The sequence below is a fragment of the Sander lucioperca genome, chromosome 9 (genome assembly GCF_008315115.2).
Source record: "Sander lucioperca isolate FBNREF2018 chromosome 9, SLUC_FBN_1.2, whole genome shotgun sequence".
Lineage (NCBI taxonomy): Eukaryota > Metazoa > Chordata > Actinopteri > Perciformes > Percidae > Sander > Sander lucioperca.
The window spans coordinates 40,869,413-40,884,542 of record NC_050181.1 but is presented as its reverse complement, the minus strand read 5'-3'; the positions used below and the strand labels follow the sequence as shown (position 1 = coordinate 40,884,542).

At 38.2% G+C, this 15,130-nt stretch overlaps 1 protein-coding gene across 1 annotated transcript in view; it reads left to right on the top strand.

The window, feature by feature from the left end:
- Positions 1-8,023: 8,023 nt before the first annotated feature.
- The window catches only part of acin1a (apoptotic chromatin condensation inducer 1a), a 51,944-nt gene continuing 44,837 nt past the window's right edge, over positions 8,024-15,130 (top strand). Inside the window, exons 1-26 of the mRNA XM_036005184.1 lie at positions 8,024-8,141; positions 8,508-8,581; positions 8,682-8,726; positions 8,842-8,866; positions 9,007-9,075; positions 9,163-9,252; positions 9,360-9,428; positions 9,539-9,631; positions 9,849-9,935; positions 10,163-10,261; positions 11,658-11,723; positions 11,831-11,920; positions 12,020-12,106; positions 12,202-12,291; positions 12,641-12,730; positions 12,922-13,008; positions 13,145-13,207; positions 13,294-13,356; positions 13,447-13,515; positions 13,668-13,751; positions 14,021-14,107; positions 14,195-14,278; positions 14,388-14,456; positions 14,572-14,643; positions 14,793-14,882; positions 14,963-15,052. Coding sequence (XP_035861077.1) covers positions 8,066-8,141; positions 8,508-8,581; positions 8,682-8,726; positions 8,842-8,866; positions 9,007-9,075; positions 9,163-9,252; positions 9,360-9,428; positions 9,539-9,631; positions 9,849-9,935; positions 10,163-10,261; positions 11,658-11,723; positions 11,831-11,920; positions 12,020-12,106; positions 12,202-12,291; positions 12,641-12,730; positions 12,922-13,008; positions 13,145-13,207; positions 13,294-13,356; positions 13,447-13,515; positions 13,668-13,751; positions 14,021-14,107; positions 14,195-14,278; positions 14,388-14,456; positions 14,572-14,643; positions 14,793-14,882; positions 14,963-15,052 — 2,008 coding nt within the window. The 5' untranslated portion in view covers positions 8,024-8,065. The remainder of the gene's footprint in view (positions 8,142-8,507; positions 8,582-8,681; positions 8,727-8,841; positions 8,867-9,006; positions 9,076-9,162; positions 9,253-9,359; positions 9,429-9,538; positions 9,632-9,848; positions 9,936-10,162; positions 10,262-11,657; positions 11,724-11,830; positions 11,921-12,019; positions 12,107-12,201; positions 12,292-12,640; positions 12,731-12,921; positions 13,009-13,144; positions 13,208-13,293; positions 13,357-13,446; positions 13,516-13,667; positions 13,752-14,020; positions 14,108-14,194; positions 14,279-14,387; positions 14,457-14,571; positions 14,644-14,792; positions 14,883-14,962; positions 15,053-15,130) is intronic.

Sequence of the window (15,130 nt, the reverse complement as noted above, 5' to 3'; positions counted from 1 at the left end):
TGGGACCACTGGTTGGAAAAGGTTTCTTCCTCCTAAATAATTTGAATCAAGCCTTTCAAGTGTAACAGAACCGTAATGTAGGCATACTTTGTATATCCTTGTGCTTTTTGTAATAGTCCGGATGATATGTGAAAAGCATGTTCACATTTTCATAAAAGCATGGAATTTGGTATACTTGTACAGTTTGGGGTGCCAAACATTTTCAGAAAGGGAGCCATGGCGGCCATTTTACTTTCTGCCATAACCAAATGTGTTTTGCATCATATCTCCTGAACCAAACATGGTAACACAGGATAGGTGATGCCTATGTTTTGATGGTCAAGGATTACAATGATACCAAATACAACATCATAAACTGTTCAGGTAAATAGTTAATAGTGCATTTAGTGACATTAAAGAAGGAAATCACAGTATCTGAGAACCTAGGCTAGACTTTAGATTATCATGTATGTTGCATGCATGTTGTGTAGAGTTTTGAACACGTAATTCTTTTGTTCATAAACCGTGATGATACAGTGACTGAAAGTAATAGAACAGTATTTAATATGACCTTAACAACTACGCTTAAAAAGAAAGTGTCAAACACAATGATTTACTTCAAAAAACACATTTGTTTTAGGCTTGTGCTGATTGCCAATCAGATTGTATATTGACAAATTAAAAATTATCGGCGCTTGGTTTCAGATCTTCAGAACTAAGATGTTATAAAATAACATCTAGAATCTGCACCCTACTGTTAATTTTTTAGGGCCTTTTCACACCTGAAAGTCCAGACCAAGGTTCCTGTTTTTGTTACATTGTACACATTTGATCTGGTTAGTTTTCATTTCACACTAAGGTTATGCAAGCACACTAAAGAATATGTAAAAACTACGTCCTGTCGTCATCACATACGTGAGCTACGTCTCCCGATACTTTTTCAACTGACTCCTGCTCTCTCCCCATGCTACCTCAGCTCTTTTATGTTTTGTTGCGTTGTTGAGAAGCATGACAAAGCATGACCCTGCACACTGTGGACACAGTTGTTCTGGTCTCAGCTATTACCCATGTGTCAGAGCTGCACATTGAGGAGCTATGGGTGGCATTTGGGACAGGCAAGATACATACCTGCCCAATCGGACAAATCCAAGGCCCTTCCTGTGTGCCAGGCCTTCACTGGCTGTGACACAGTATCTGAATTTGCAACCATAGGTGACAGGGACAACTGAAATGCCAATGACATGGCAACCAAGGCCTTCATGGCTCTGCCAAAGGCTCCAAAAAGCCTTCCAGAGGAGGCCATTTCCATTCACTTCCACGATTGCACCAGCAGCCAACTCAGCAATAATCACGCTCGTCTTAAGTTGTTCACAAAGAACGGAAGAGGAATGGAGCAAATCACCCCCACCTAAGAATGCACGGTCGCAGCACCTTAAAAGAGCAGTATACCAAGAAGGACACTGTTGGGGGACAGCACTTGAGGTGGAATCAAATAGACTAAGGTTGGATAAACCCAAGCAATTGGAGACCATTTTGGACAACTCTTCCACAGGCAAGCCAGTCTATCCTTGAGTGATGTTACGTTGTGGTTGCAACAAAGGATGCCAGGGGCATAGCCAAGGCAAACATTGCACAGCTCTGTGTCAGTGTAAAGGAGACAGTGATGCAGTACACATATTCTTTATAACTCTTTACAATCAGTCCCTGAAAGAACCAAGCAGGCCTGCCTTGTTGCACGTTCTAAATCTTCTTCAAAACTTGAATTTCAGCATGTAGCTTGCTAGCTTGAAGTTTGTTGTTGTTTCCAGGAGGGAATGGAGTTTGAGAACGGTAACACACAGAGAGAGCGGAAGGAGAGGGTGAGGCAATTATCCTGAAAATGTTGTTCCAGACTATGTTCTCGCTAACGCGGCTCCCTCTTTTCATTCACTCTCTTGCTAGTTATGGGTGTTCACCCTGTTTGCAGTGCATCCCACCACATAGCATCTTTTACACATTGTTCTGTTATTTGCTAGCAGACGGAATTGACTGAATTGCAACCTTTACACATTACAAAGTCAATGAAGAGTGATGAATTGTTTTTCCCTCCGTTGTTGGCGGGACTTAATTGTGCTCTTTCGCTATACTGTTCTATTCTTTATAGTCACTGTATCATCAGGGTTAATGAACAAAATGATTACTTGTTTAAAACTGTTGAATGCATGCAACAGACATTATAATCTAAAGTCTAGCCTAGGTTCTCAAATACTGCAATTTCCTTCTTCAGTATCACTAAATGCACGATTAACTTTTTACCTGAACAGTTTATGATGTTGTATTTGGTATCATTGTAATCCTGGACCATCAAAACATGGGGGTAGACATCACCTATTCTGTGTTACCATGTTTGGTTCAGGAGATATGATGCAAAATGTTTAGGGTTAAGTTTAGGGAACTGGCGGACCCAAAAATGCAGAGACAACAGGGCAGTGGTGAGCTTGAGGATTTAATAAATAAAAAGGGATACAACAAAAAGAGTCCTGAAGAAAGCAGGCAAAAATCGTACCAAAAACCGTTGAGGAACCAAAAGGACTGGGTCAAAAATTCAGCCCTGGCACTGTAGCCACACCAGCCCACATTACCACGCCCATGCAGCCCCACCCACGGACACGTGCATTCACTAATTACATTTGTGTACAAATGGTGAAATAATATAAGCAGTACCTCATGTAACAGATTTTTAAACAGTTAATGTAAGTGACTGGCAAACAATGCTTACTACTTTTTAAAGAGCACACATTTATAACAAATGTACACATACTGCCTATTTAAGCTGTTTGTATGCTGTTACTGTCATTCTCTACAGTATGTTGTTCTATGTTGTCACTGTCTGTCTGTTCGATTGTCCGTGTTTCTCTCTGTTGACACTACATATTGTCCATCTGGTTCTCCATCTTTTCATCTGTTTTAACTCTCTAACTCTGCAATTTAAATATGTTTATATGGCTATCTGTAATTATACTTCAGGGTTTTTCCTTGCTCAGAATTGTCCTTTGGGGGAACACAAAGCAGGTGGAATCTGGGGGTCGTCCCCCAGGAAATTTTGAGGGTAAAAGACTTCAATTCCTGCATTCTGATACATTTTTAGGCACCAATTTACAGTAAAAATGTCTATATTTATGACAAGGAAATCACAAAATTCTGGTGGCAGGTAACAATTCAAAATACAAAATATAATGGAATATTATTATATTCAGTAGTCCAGTAAGGGGGCTTCCACATCTGGGGCATGGGCCGGATATGACAACACACAGCATGAACAGGGGTTTATGGTCACTTTTTCCCCAAGGAGCACGTTTTGCTCCCAAGTTGAAAAATGTAGGATTGACTTACAGAAGCTACTGCTTTTACTGCTAAATTGTACAATAACACAATCATGTTATGGATACAAAACATTGTGAAGTGTAATGTTTTCTACATTCTATTGATCAAAAATTATCAGTGACGTTGAATATAGCCTACAGTGTAATGGATCACCACAGTTCATGCATACATGTGAACCGCGGATTAATTGCAGAGTTTAACCTACATAGTGTAAAACGTGACACTACGTGAATGGGGCACAGCAGAAAGACGGAGCAGAATGACGCTGCTTGTTCAGGGTTGTCATGTGTACTCCTTTAGGCCTACTTCGCATCAGGCGTTAAAACCAACTGTACGAACGAATTAGACTACTATTTAACGCGACAACGAAACGTTTTTAACCGGTAATGAAACTGTGTCAATTTAATAGCGACGCCGTCAGACGGCCGCGGGTCAGCAGCGGCTTCAGCAGCGGCTTCAGCAGCGGTTTCACCTGCAAACGGATGCAGGTGACGTGCTTGATTTTGACTGAACCTCCCAATTTGAGTAACCTCTGATTGGGTCGGTCGGCCCATCTCTGGACCAGGCCGGCCGTTGCCGACTGGCCAAATGCTTAATATTTATTATTATTATTATTATTATTATTATTATTATTATTATAACCATAGTGAAATCGTGCAAGTGATAAAAACCCGTCCTATGCGCTGTTGGCCTGTAAAGACAATGTATTTGTATATTTAAAAAAAAAAACGGACCGGTCCACATTAAAAACAATGGTCCGGCCCCTTTGCGGATTTGCCAGATGGCGAATCCGCCCCTGGACAAAGGGCACACACGCACGCATTGCGATGGCTCCCTTTCTGAAAATGTTTGGCATCCCAAACTGTACAAGTTTACCAAATTCATTGCTGTTATGAAAAAGTGAACATTTCACCTCAAATTTGTTTTTTTTGTCATTTTGACATGCCACAGCCACATAAAACAAGTTAGAAATAGAAACACATTATTGAACATATACATTCTTCTAACACCTGCTAGTTGAAAACTAATGGAGCACCACACAAATGAATAGTTACTCAGCTAAACTTGTAGTAACTGGCATCACATCACAAATAATGACTTGAATAGAACATATTTAGTCAATCATTCTCAGCAAAGGAATTTCAAGTCAAACTAAGCAAATTTATTATAATGCTATTATAATATATCCTAATATCCTGTTAGCATACAATATTCTGCATTATGGTCAACATTTCTGCTAGGGGTGTGCAAAAAAATCGATTCACATTCGAATCGCGATTCAAGCTCTACCGATTCAAAACCGATTCATAGAATTCCAAAAATCAATTCATATTTTTTTAATTTTTAAATTGTATGTTTACTGCAATCACATGGCAAAAGTAACTACATTTACGTAATGTGAATAATTTTTTAAATCGAGAATCGTTTATGAATCGAAAATCGATTTTGAATCGAATCTTGAGCCTGAAAATCGATATCGAATCGAAGCGTGACATTTTCTGAATTGTGCATCCCTAATTTCTGCATAATAATATATATTTGCTGTGTTAAAGATTACTTTCTTGTCAGTCTTTTCCTTGGGTGGACCCTTATCTTTTTACTCTGGTGACCTCATATTTCCCAGCATAGCCTCACCCAGTGCCAATCTAAGCAGAGGTCTGATCAATAACTGGAAACATGTATGTGCATGTGCAGGGGCTTTTTCTTTTTCGAGAAATTTAGGATTTGTGACTTAAAATTTTAAGTGGAACGGAAGTCCTAATGAGTATTATTCCACTGCATTATATTTTCAAAAGTTGTATTTAGGGATATTCTTTTTTTCTTATAAAGATATAGTCACAGTTTGAATACTTGTTGTGATCTTTGTGACAAACTCTCTCAAATGCAAAGAAATAAAGAAAAAATACACAAGCGTTTACATATTACTTAACTTTTTTACAGTTCTGCCACTTCAGTATGCATAAAGGAAATGTTTAGAACAGGCTATTAGCCAGGCTGAGCACCAAGCGTGGCAGGCGTAGGAATGAAGGCACAGCAACTATCAGGAGAGATATGGGACCTGCGTCAGGAAGAATTTTAGGGTAGTGTCATCAGTTACACTCTGTCCTGGAAATAAACAGATGAACAAAATATTAGAATTATGTGACTGTACATAATATGTTCAAATCTAAAAAACAAACTTGGCTGAAACAACTTGTGAGCAATGTGACAGAGACAAGCATAGATATAGAACATTCTATATCTATGGATACAAGGCTATCAAGGCCAGATGAAGCAGTGGAGACTTCTAGCTCACCCAGTAGAGTGTGCTCCCCATGTAGGCTAGGTCCTTGGCGGCCTGGGTTCAAATCTGACCTGTGGCCCTGTGCATTTATCTGTGGATTGAGCATCTTGATTTTTGATAATTTGACTTTCACAATATTTATATAGCACCTCAAACTGCTTTATAACAAAAAAAGACATTGAAATCAAACGTTTTACAATATGGGACCTTTAGAGTGCTCATTATGCTTTTTGGCTTTTTCCCTTTCCTTTATTGTGTTATATATCTTTTTGTGCATGTTATAGGTTTACAAAGTGTAAAAGCCCAAAGTCCACCCCAAAGGGACTTACCATCTCCAACAGAAAACACTGTTCACAAACTGCTCCAAACAGCTCTATTGTAGTCCAGCATTTACTTGCTGGTCACTTTGTAACACACGTTATAATGCTCGCCTAGCTGCTAGCGTGGCACGCCCTCATACTCTGCAATTTACTAGCAAGTAGTGCTTGCCTTAATACTGCGCATGTGCCACTCCAAACAAAAATGGAACAGAAGTGTGATGCCTCACTCTGTAGCTAAAACAGAGAGCTCAACACACAGGGTGAAAAGAGGAGCTGCAGCAATGTGCAGTACAACAAAAATATAGTGTTTTTTGAAAATGAAAGCATATAAACTTATGTTGGTACAACCTTTAAATACAATTATGAACTGGAAAATGAGAATAATATGAGCACTTTAAATCATATTGTTCTTTTTGTTATGGTAAATTTACATCTCGGACAGATTGGCCTTATTGACTGCTCAAGCTCTAATCCAAGAAATGTTTTTTCAGTTTCCATTTTCTGCATTCAAAATGTCCTCATCCAACATGTCTGCGAGTAGTGGAATGATTTGTGACTTGGAATCACTGTGCATTGTGATGTCTGTATAGTTCCACTTTTCTCCCACAGTCCAGATACTTGCATGTCAAGTTGAATTTAGGTTGATCTTAGGTTTGAAAATGTTAGGATTGTGTTAATGTCAGGGTTTGTGGTCATAACCCAGAAAACAAAATCAGCAACAGGGACAACTTGTTAAACATATAATTTATCACATGATAGTGGATTATTAACTGGTTGCTGGCATCCTATTACAAAAAAGATTAGAATAAAAAACATTTAGTTAATCATTACCAACACATTCACTTTACGGGAAACGGGTGCACATGAAATACTGTAAACATGGGACGAAGCTCAGGTCACAGGTATTATAATAGTTGTTAAGTATAATGGTTGGCACATGTCTTTTACAGTTTGCAAATATGGCTTTTGTAAAGATTTACATTTCTGTGTCACTTTCTTGCTTTTTTAGAGAGTTTGAAATTATTCAAAAACAAACATGTAAACATTTATCAAAGTCACATTTTTACGATCACGAGTCGCAATTTTAAGGTTAATTATTATTCACCCAGAATGCCACTATAAAAATCCTTGAACCCTTTTAACCATTAAAGAGATATTTTGCTGATTTAAATCCAGCTCTGCGTCATGGCAGTGAATGCAGATGAACGGTGTGTCTTCCCTCCTTGGCCACAGCGCACATGGCGCCCAGCTTAGCAGAGCAGCGGAGGTCTACGGCTGAAGCAAATCTCGGAAGACCTTGGCCGCTCCATGCTCCATGCACCGGCGCCACGGAGGGTAGCCAACCCACCTGCTACCGTGGAAGTGTGGTGCTATTTTGAGCCTTGTTAGTGGTATAGAAATAGCTATTTCTTTTTACTTTGGCCATGCCCTGACGACTAGCGTTATAAGGTAATTAGCAGTTTGCGTTAAAACTGGTCACATTCGATTAGCATGAAAACAAATCCCAGAGAACGGTCGACTTGGTACACGTGTTATTAACCCCTAGGTTCATTTTGCGCTGGATTTGTCCTTTAAATCATATTCTTAAATTTATTTAGGTTATTTCCTATGGACATATTGGTATCAGGACTTACTCGGTTGACATGGAGACATAGATTGACTGAATGGTATCATGGCACACAAACAAAGCATTATTTTCTACACATAAATATACTTGGAAAAATGCCTGGCATGGTTTCTACCTGATTTCTAAATGTTGGCCTACTGGGACTCTGACCTTTTATTGAGCGTTACCTCAATGTTTGCACTTCTGCAATACTGTATCCAATGAAACCTCTTCTTTATTGAACATTCATGAAAATCAGTCTGTGAACCAAGTTGTGTTATTAACATTCTTGTTTTTTTTAATGTTCTCATACATTTTGTAATTAGCTTTATTGTGTATAATATATACAGTTGGAAATGTGTGACAACTATTTGTACTTTAAGTTTTTGTAAAAGGTGGTCATTGGTTTGTGCCTTCTTTTTTGGGATGCCCCCTCCACCCCCTGATATTGATCATTCAGAGGTGTATAAAAAGCATTAGGTAGATGAGGAGAGTTTTAAGACAAACAGTGCAATGGCTGGGGGTGCTCTCTTCGTTTGGATCCCCTTCCTTCTCTTATGTGTCTTTCAAGCTTCTGACAACAGACATGGTAAGTCAAGTCGATTTTTAATTATTTAGCCCAATATCACAAATTTGCCTCAAGGTGCTTTACAATCTGTACAGAATACAACACCATCTGTCCTTAGAAATAAACTAAAACTCCCCCTAAAATAATGGAAGACACCTCAGGAAGAGCAACTGAGGAGGGGTCCCTCTCTCAGGATGGACAGATCATGTGTACAGAATAGGCCAAAATAATAAAATTACATTATAGACATCAGGATGACACAATTATAGATTGTAAACATACAAAGTAAGGTAAGGAACAGTAATCCACCCGTAGTACTCAGTAAGCAGTGAATAACAAACATTTTAAACTTAAATTGTTAATGTTGAATTGTCTCTGTTTTCTCAGTCGGTCGGGATGCGTATGATTCAAATGGTGGTATAAAAAATCCAGCGACAGACCACATCTTTTCGCAGATCCCAGTGAGTCCCCAAAACTGTGACTCAAGTGAGAAAAAAACACATTTATGCCTCAATTTGGGCCATCCTTATAATTCTCTATCTTCTGCTGTGTTGTCTTCAGATAACCCTACCAGAAGGAATTGATCCCAAGAATATAAATATAACGGTATGTACCAAAACTGTTTTTAAAACTTTTATCTCATAAAAATATTCAAGAATGTTTTTTACGTCTGCTTTTTGTATTTATGTCAACCAATCCAATATATTTTGTTCTCTCGTAGTCAATAACCATCAAAACTTGTACTGGTGAGTGGTTCTTTATACGAAAAGTCAAGTCTCCCATTTCGAATGCACACAATTGCTTAGGCTGATGTGGAGGACATAGTATAACACTTTATAAACAAATTGTGACATACTCTTTAACATGTTTTAACATGCTGTGTCAGATGTGAAGGAACAGCTGACACAGCTTAACATTCAGCTTCAGCAGACAAAGCTCCGCAACAGCCACCTAGGTGAGTATTCAACTTTTATGTTTAGAACCTGAGGTATATCACTAGTTAGGACTGTTGCTCTGACTTTACCTGCACTCTTTCTGACAGATAATGAAGCCTTTGGGTTGAGGAGGGAAGTCAGACAGCTGAACCTGCAGCTTGCCACATGCAGCGCAACAGCCTCAGTCATTACTGGCTGTAAGTGTTTGATTGTAACTCATACTCGTCATACATGACACATGTTCAGGTGTGACACATGGAACGACATAAACCAATGTTAAACTGTGTATTTAATTCCTGGACAGCCTATCAAACCCAGCTCCTCAACAAAATGAAGCAGCTTCTAGAGACATTTGATAGTGATACATTTCTGAGTAAGTTTACCTGACTTGGAGTTAAACCATCATATTTTGTTAATGTGTTGCTGCACATGTCACTTTACATTTATTATATGGCAATGAGTTTCTAATACTGTTTTTTCTAGTCCTGAAAATCATTGCACTGACCAGGGAGGTGAATACATTACAGAAGAAGATCAAACATGCTGCTAATTCTACTGAAACCTCTAAAATCAGAGGTGAGTGTTGTTTTATTGCTAAGCTTTTACAATTTAGCACCATACTCTCCTGTTACTTTTGATGAAATAAACTCTAACATCATTTTTAACTTGAATTATTTGAACTCGGCTTGAACGGCATCTTCAAATGCATATTCTGTTCGAAGCTTCTGTGAGGATGGCGTTGTTAGCTAATGTCTTTGAATTCCAATGTTTCACATGTGAACTTGTCTCGCAGTGCTGCAGAGAGAGCAGCAAGAGAAGATCAATGAACTGAACATAAAGATGCAGCAGGTGGAAAGCAGCCACCCAAACTCGGCTCTGAGTAAGATTTACAACACATTTGTAGAACAGTTGTGAGCAGTGGTGAAGTCCCAAGATGCTGATCTATTTTGATTTGTACAAACTTTATATAAAAGCTATATACAATCTTTATATATAAACTTTACACAAACTTTATAAATATATACACTATACAGCTATACACAACATTTTTATTAGCTATACACAGTAGTAAATGGTTCTGACCAGACTTGTTTTTTGTGTGTTCAGTTCTTCAGATCATCTCACTGCAAAATCAGATCTGGGATATGGAACAGGCACAATTAAGAAGAGGAGAAACTAATCTTCAGCCTGACAAGATCATTTTGGGTAAATTGCTGCCCAATTGACTGAAATATTTGTTTATTTGCATGTTAAGGTATGAAAATTGTTTGTCCGTAATTCAGTTGATAAATCTGAAGTGAGGCTTTTGAGACAAGAACCCATTTTTCCTTTAACAAATCAAATGTCTATTATAATGCAAGCGCACCATTGTGAAATTTAATACAGTCAGGGTTTTTTGCTGCCATAGCCTTACTTGGTCTTGTAGCTTATGTGGCTAGAGTTAGCAAACTTCAATTGTGTTGTATAATGCACACTACGGTCTCAGTTTTCTGACTTTATGACTCTTCCGCATTTCTGCTACTAACAATAGCTTAACATATTTGAAAAAAACTCTTGGTTTGGATGATGATGGTGTTGGTTCACTGAACATCTGATGTGGTGTGCACATTTAAACACAGGATCCAGTGCCATTCCAAGGTTTTATTGTTGTCAAGGCAGGGAAAAGGTTTACACTGGTGGCAGGTGAATAATGGATTGGTCGATGGATGGACAATCAATCATAACAAATTAGGTTGGATTCAACTTGACTTACATCAGTAATACATCCACAGTCTGCACTGCATCCACAATCTGTACTTGGTTTTTCTCTGCCATGTTTTTGCGTAATATGACGTCAAGGCGGCAAGTCAGGCACCAAAATTTAGCTGTGTTGTGGGGGTGTTCACCTGAATTTTCCCATTTGGGAACTAATTTTTCCGATTATTCTGACACCACATGAATGCAGCACTAAACAGGTCCCATATTATGCTCATTTTCAGGTTCATACTTGTATTTTTTACATGCTTTAATGTAAAAACACATAATTTTTCTCATACTGTCTGTCAGAATATACCTGTCTGAAACTGTCCATTTAAGCGCCTGTCTCTTTAAGCCCCCTCTCTAAACCCAGTCTGCTCTGATAGGTCAGATTGATTGCGCTCTATGAGTCTCTGCACCATCATTGCAGAGGGGAATGACTGTAACAGCAATGTAGCGGCACTTTCTACCTATATATAATATAGTTGTGTATAGTTGTTTGAGAAAATAATAAATAAATAAAATAAAAAAAATAAATAAAATAAAATAAAATATATATATATATATATATATATATATATATATATATATATATGTACTGTATATCACATTGACCTGCATTGTAATTAAAAAAAGTAATGGAAATCTCACTTTTTACTATATGGGACCTTAAAGCATTTAGAGCAGTATCTCATAATTGTTTGTTGCCGCTGTTCCTAAAAGTTACATAATCTCTCTTTTACGTCATGCCACTTATAAATATCTTCTTCCTCTTTAGCAGTTTTGTTTAGCAGGAATCCATCTGTTAGCATTAAATGTCTGTGTTTATGATTTGTTCTCTGCTTAATCACTTTCACTTCATTAGATCTACAAGAGCAGCTGGACAGGAAGATCAGTGAGCTGCGAGCCAAAGGAGATGCAGACTCAGCTAGTCAGTGCATCTCTCCACATCTGTCAATATTTGCTTTATAATTAACAATGTTAAAGGTTCGGATCAGGATGTAACTTTTCCTGACACATTCTCTGTTGGTCCTCCAGTGCTGGAGCTCATTTCTGTGCACAGTAAGATCACAGTGATGCAGAGGCTCATCAATGTCAACATTGAGAAATCCAGAGTTCATGCTGCTGGTGAGTCCATACTGATATCTTATAGTGTTGTAGATCCTGTCTTATCTTTTATTTGTAATTTTATGTTACTGAAGCTTCATTTTTTGTTTCTTTATTTAGATTATCAGAGGGAGTGGAGGCAAAAAGCTGAGCTCCTTAGAAGAAAGATCTTACAGTTGAATCGTGAGGAGAGTAACAGTGAACTTAGTAAGTGTGCAACTTAACAAAATGCAGTTTTTGTTGTTGTTATAGTTGTGTTTACTACAGCATTTATTTGACATTCTTTATCTGTTTTTCTCCAGCCAAGGAAATCTTGAGGCTGCAGGCTGAGGTGGAGCATTTTAGACAGTTAATGATAGATGCCAAAAAGGCAACTGAGTCCCAACTTAAAGGTGAGCAGTTCTATGAAACTTGATTTACTTAAATTTATTAAGATGAAATTCACACTTTTACTTATCGAATGAGGGGTTATGAATTGATAAACTAGAAACAAACCTTACAGTTCCTTGATTAAGTGTGTGTGTGTGTGTATGTGTGTGTGTGTGTGTGTGTGTGTGTGTGTGTGTGTGTGTGTGTGTGTGTGCGTGCGTGCGTGTGCGTGCGTGTGTGTGCTCTTCTTTTTTGTTATACTGTATTCTTATTTTTGTTGTTTATGCTTATATTTTAATATGTTCATGTAAAGTTTACCTGTAATGAAAGGTGCTTTAAAAAATACAATTTCCATTGTTATTTTCATCCTAGAGCTAAGAGTTAATTTGGAGGAGGAGAAGAAACAGCAAGCTAACTTACAGAAACACCTGGAGGAAACAGAGTATGCCCAGTCACAACTGAGTAAGTATGAGTATGAAAAAGAGGCAGTCCGAGCTCTGCCCTTAAATTGTATTTTACTGAAATCTTTCTATTTTAAATGGTGTGTTATCTTCACAAGGAAAACACCAACAAAGCACCTGTTAACAGCATACGTATACCACCTCCAAAAATCAAAGTCTAAACACTGAAGTCTTTTCTTGTACTTTGACCAGTCATGAAATTCATCAGCATAATGAAAGAGGTGAGAGAGCTGGACGATGATGAGCAACACCATACGATATCAACAAGTCAAGCCAGCAGTGAGTTCTTCTCTACTACTTCTACTGTTAAAGTCAGGCTGGAAATCAGCTGATAACTGCCACAAACTGATCCCATAAATAATTGGTATCTTACACTTGGACTCAAATCTCTTACATTTCATTATTTTTAAATCAGCTCTTCAGACTGTGCTTCAAGCCAAAGAAAAGGAATTTGCCAAAGCTCAGGCTGAAATAAATGGTGAGTCCATTAAAAAGTGCTCCGAAAACTTCAAAGCACAATTTCAGTTGATCGTTTCGATGACCTGACTTCATCCTGTGTAACAGAGCTGCAGAGGAAACTGCGATTAAAGAGCAAAGAATGCTCTGGACTTGAGGAAAGATATGAGGGTAAGTTGTAAACACGACTTCAGCTAAAGGCTCTGATAAGTCATGTTGTAGTTTCAGTTCTGATTTGGGTTATGTGTGTGTTTCTATCAGTGGTAAAGACTGAAATTGAACAGAAGATTGTAGAACTGACCAGAACCAGTAACTCCAAAGCAGCACTCAGTGAGTAGCGTTACTATGCAGCATTGCCATTACAGCCTCAGTGCAGTGTTTACATAAAGCTGAAATCTCTCCATAAGAGCTGTCTCCTGCTTTGTTTTTTTCTTCAGAAGTATAAGATGTGTAGTGATGTTTGCTCTGTTTATCTGATTCAGTTCTGAACGTGATAAACCTACATGGTGATCTGAAGACTCTGAGGGATCTGATCTCCACTGCAAGTGATCCAGACAGGATCTCAGGTGAGTCACACATTGAATGTTTCTCACTGCAAATATGTATCCGTAATAACCATTTTGTTTCGCATTGAGAAAGTTAGTCAGTCAGCTGTTGCTTTGATTAATCTGCTTGTTAAAACATTTTTTAAATGCACTCATTACATGATCATATTTTCTTCATTTCTTTTAACCAAAGAGAATTAGTTTTTAAACACTTATATACATCTTTTTGTGTCACATTTATTGTCTCTGCCCCTACCAGTTATCACTGTTATCACTTTGTCTCCTCACAGAGCTGCAGAGGCAACTGGAGGAGAAACAAGAAGAACTTAACTCCAAGACTGCTGACATTGAGAGACTGATACCCAACCCCAAAATAAGTAAGCACATTGATTTTATACACTGTGAGCACCTTGGTCAACTGTTGAAGTCCAAAATGAATTAAATGATGCAACCTCGTGTTTCAGTTTTAACAATCATCGAGCTGCAGAATGAGATCTGGGACCTTCAGAAAAAGGCTGCCAATGATACCACTGGTGACGATGTAAAAAGTTAGTCTATTTTGAACGCCAATGTACCAATTCAGAGTGACATCATTTGAGAAATGAAATCACAAATGACAAATGTAATCGACATTAAAGACTATTCACTTTCTCCTAGAGTTGCAAGACAGAGTGAATGGCCTTATCACTGAATTAGACGACAATGGTGACGACAACACAAAACTGAGTGAGTTTTTAAATATCTGTGAGCAGGAAGTTTTCTTTCATCATCCCTCTGATCCTATTACAGTATCTCTACAATTAAACTACATGTTTGCCCTCTCTACTGTGGTGCGCTTCAGTGCTGCAGATCATACTGCTGCAGAGTCAGGTGGAGCAGCTGCAGAGACAGTTACCAACCACTCAGGTAACACGTAAGTATCTCCAGCAAACCTTTTCAGCAATCCCCAAGCAAACAAAAGATCACCTGTTGCTAAGGTTGTCTGTAATATTTGTATTATTGTATCCTGATATTCTGCATGCAACTAATATATATGTTTTAATGTCTTTAAATGTGTCTCAGAGCTCACTGATGATCTTACAGCCAAGAAGTTCGAGCTGCAGAAATACGTCAACGAGCTGAATGAGAAAAACCAGACAATTGCCAGGTTGAGTAAGTAAAGAGGGAACATGGTGTCCACATTCATAGCTGAGGAAATGGTCTGTATCATATGTTTTTTCTGTGTTCCTAAGTTCTGACAATCACTGATCTGCAAAACCAACTCAGGAACCTAGAAAAAGGAGAGCACAATACAGACCAAACAGCGTCTGCTGCAATTACTAGTGAGTGTCTCATTTCTCTACTTTGACAATTATTGAGTTCATGTATTATGCGTGATTTATGCTTCTGTGTTACCTAAA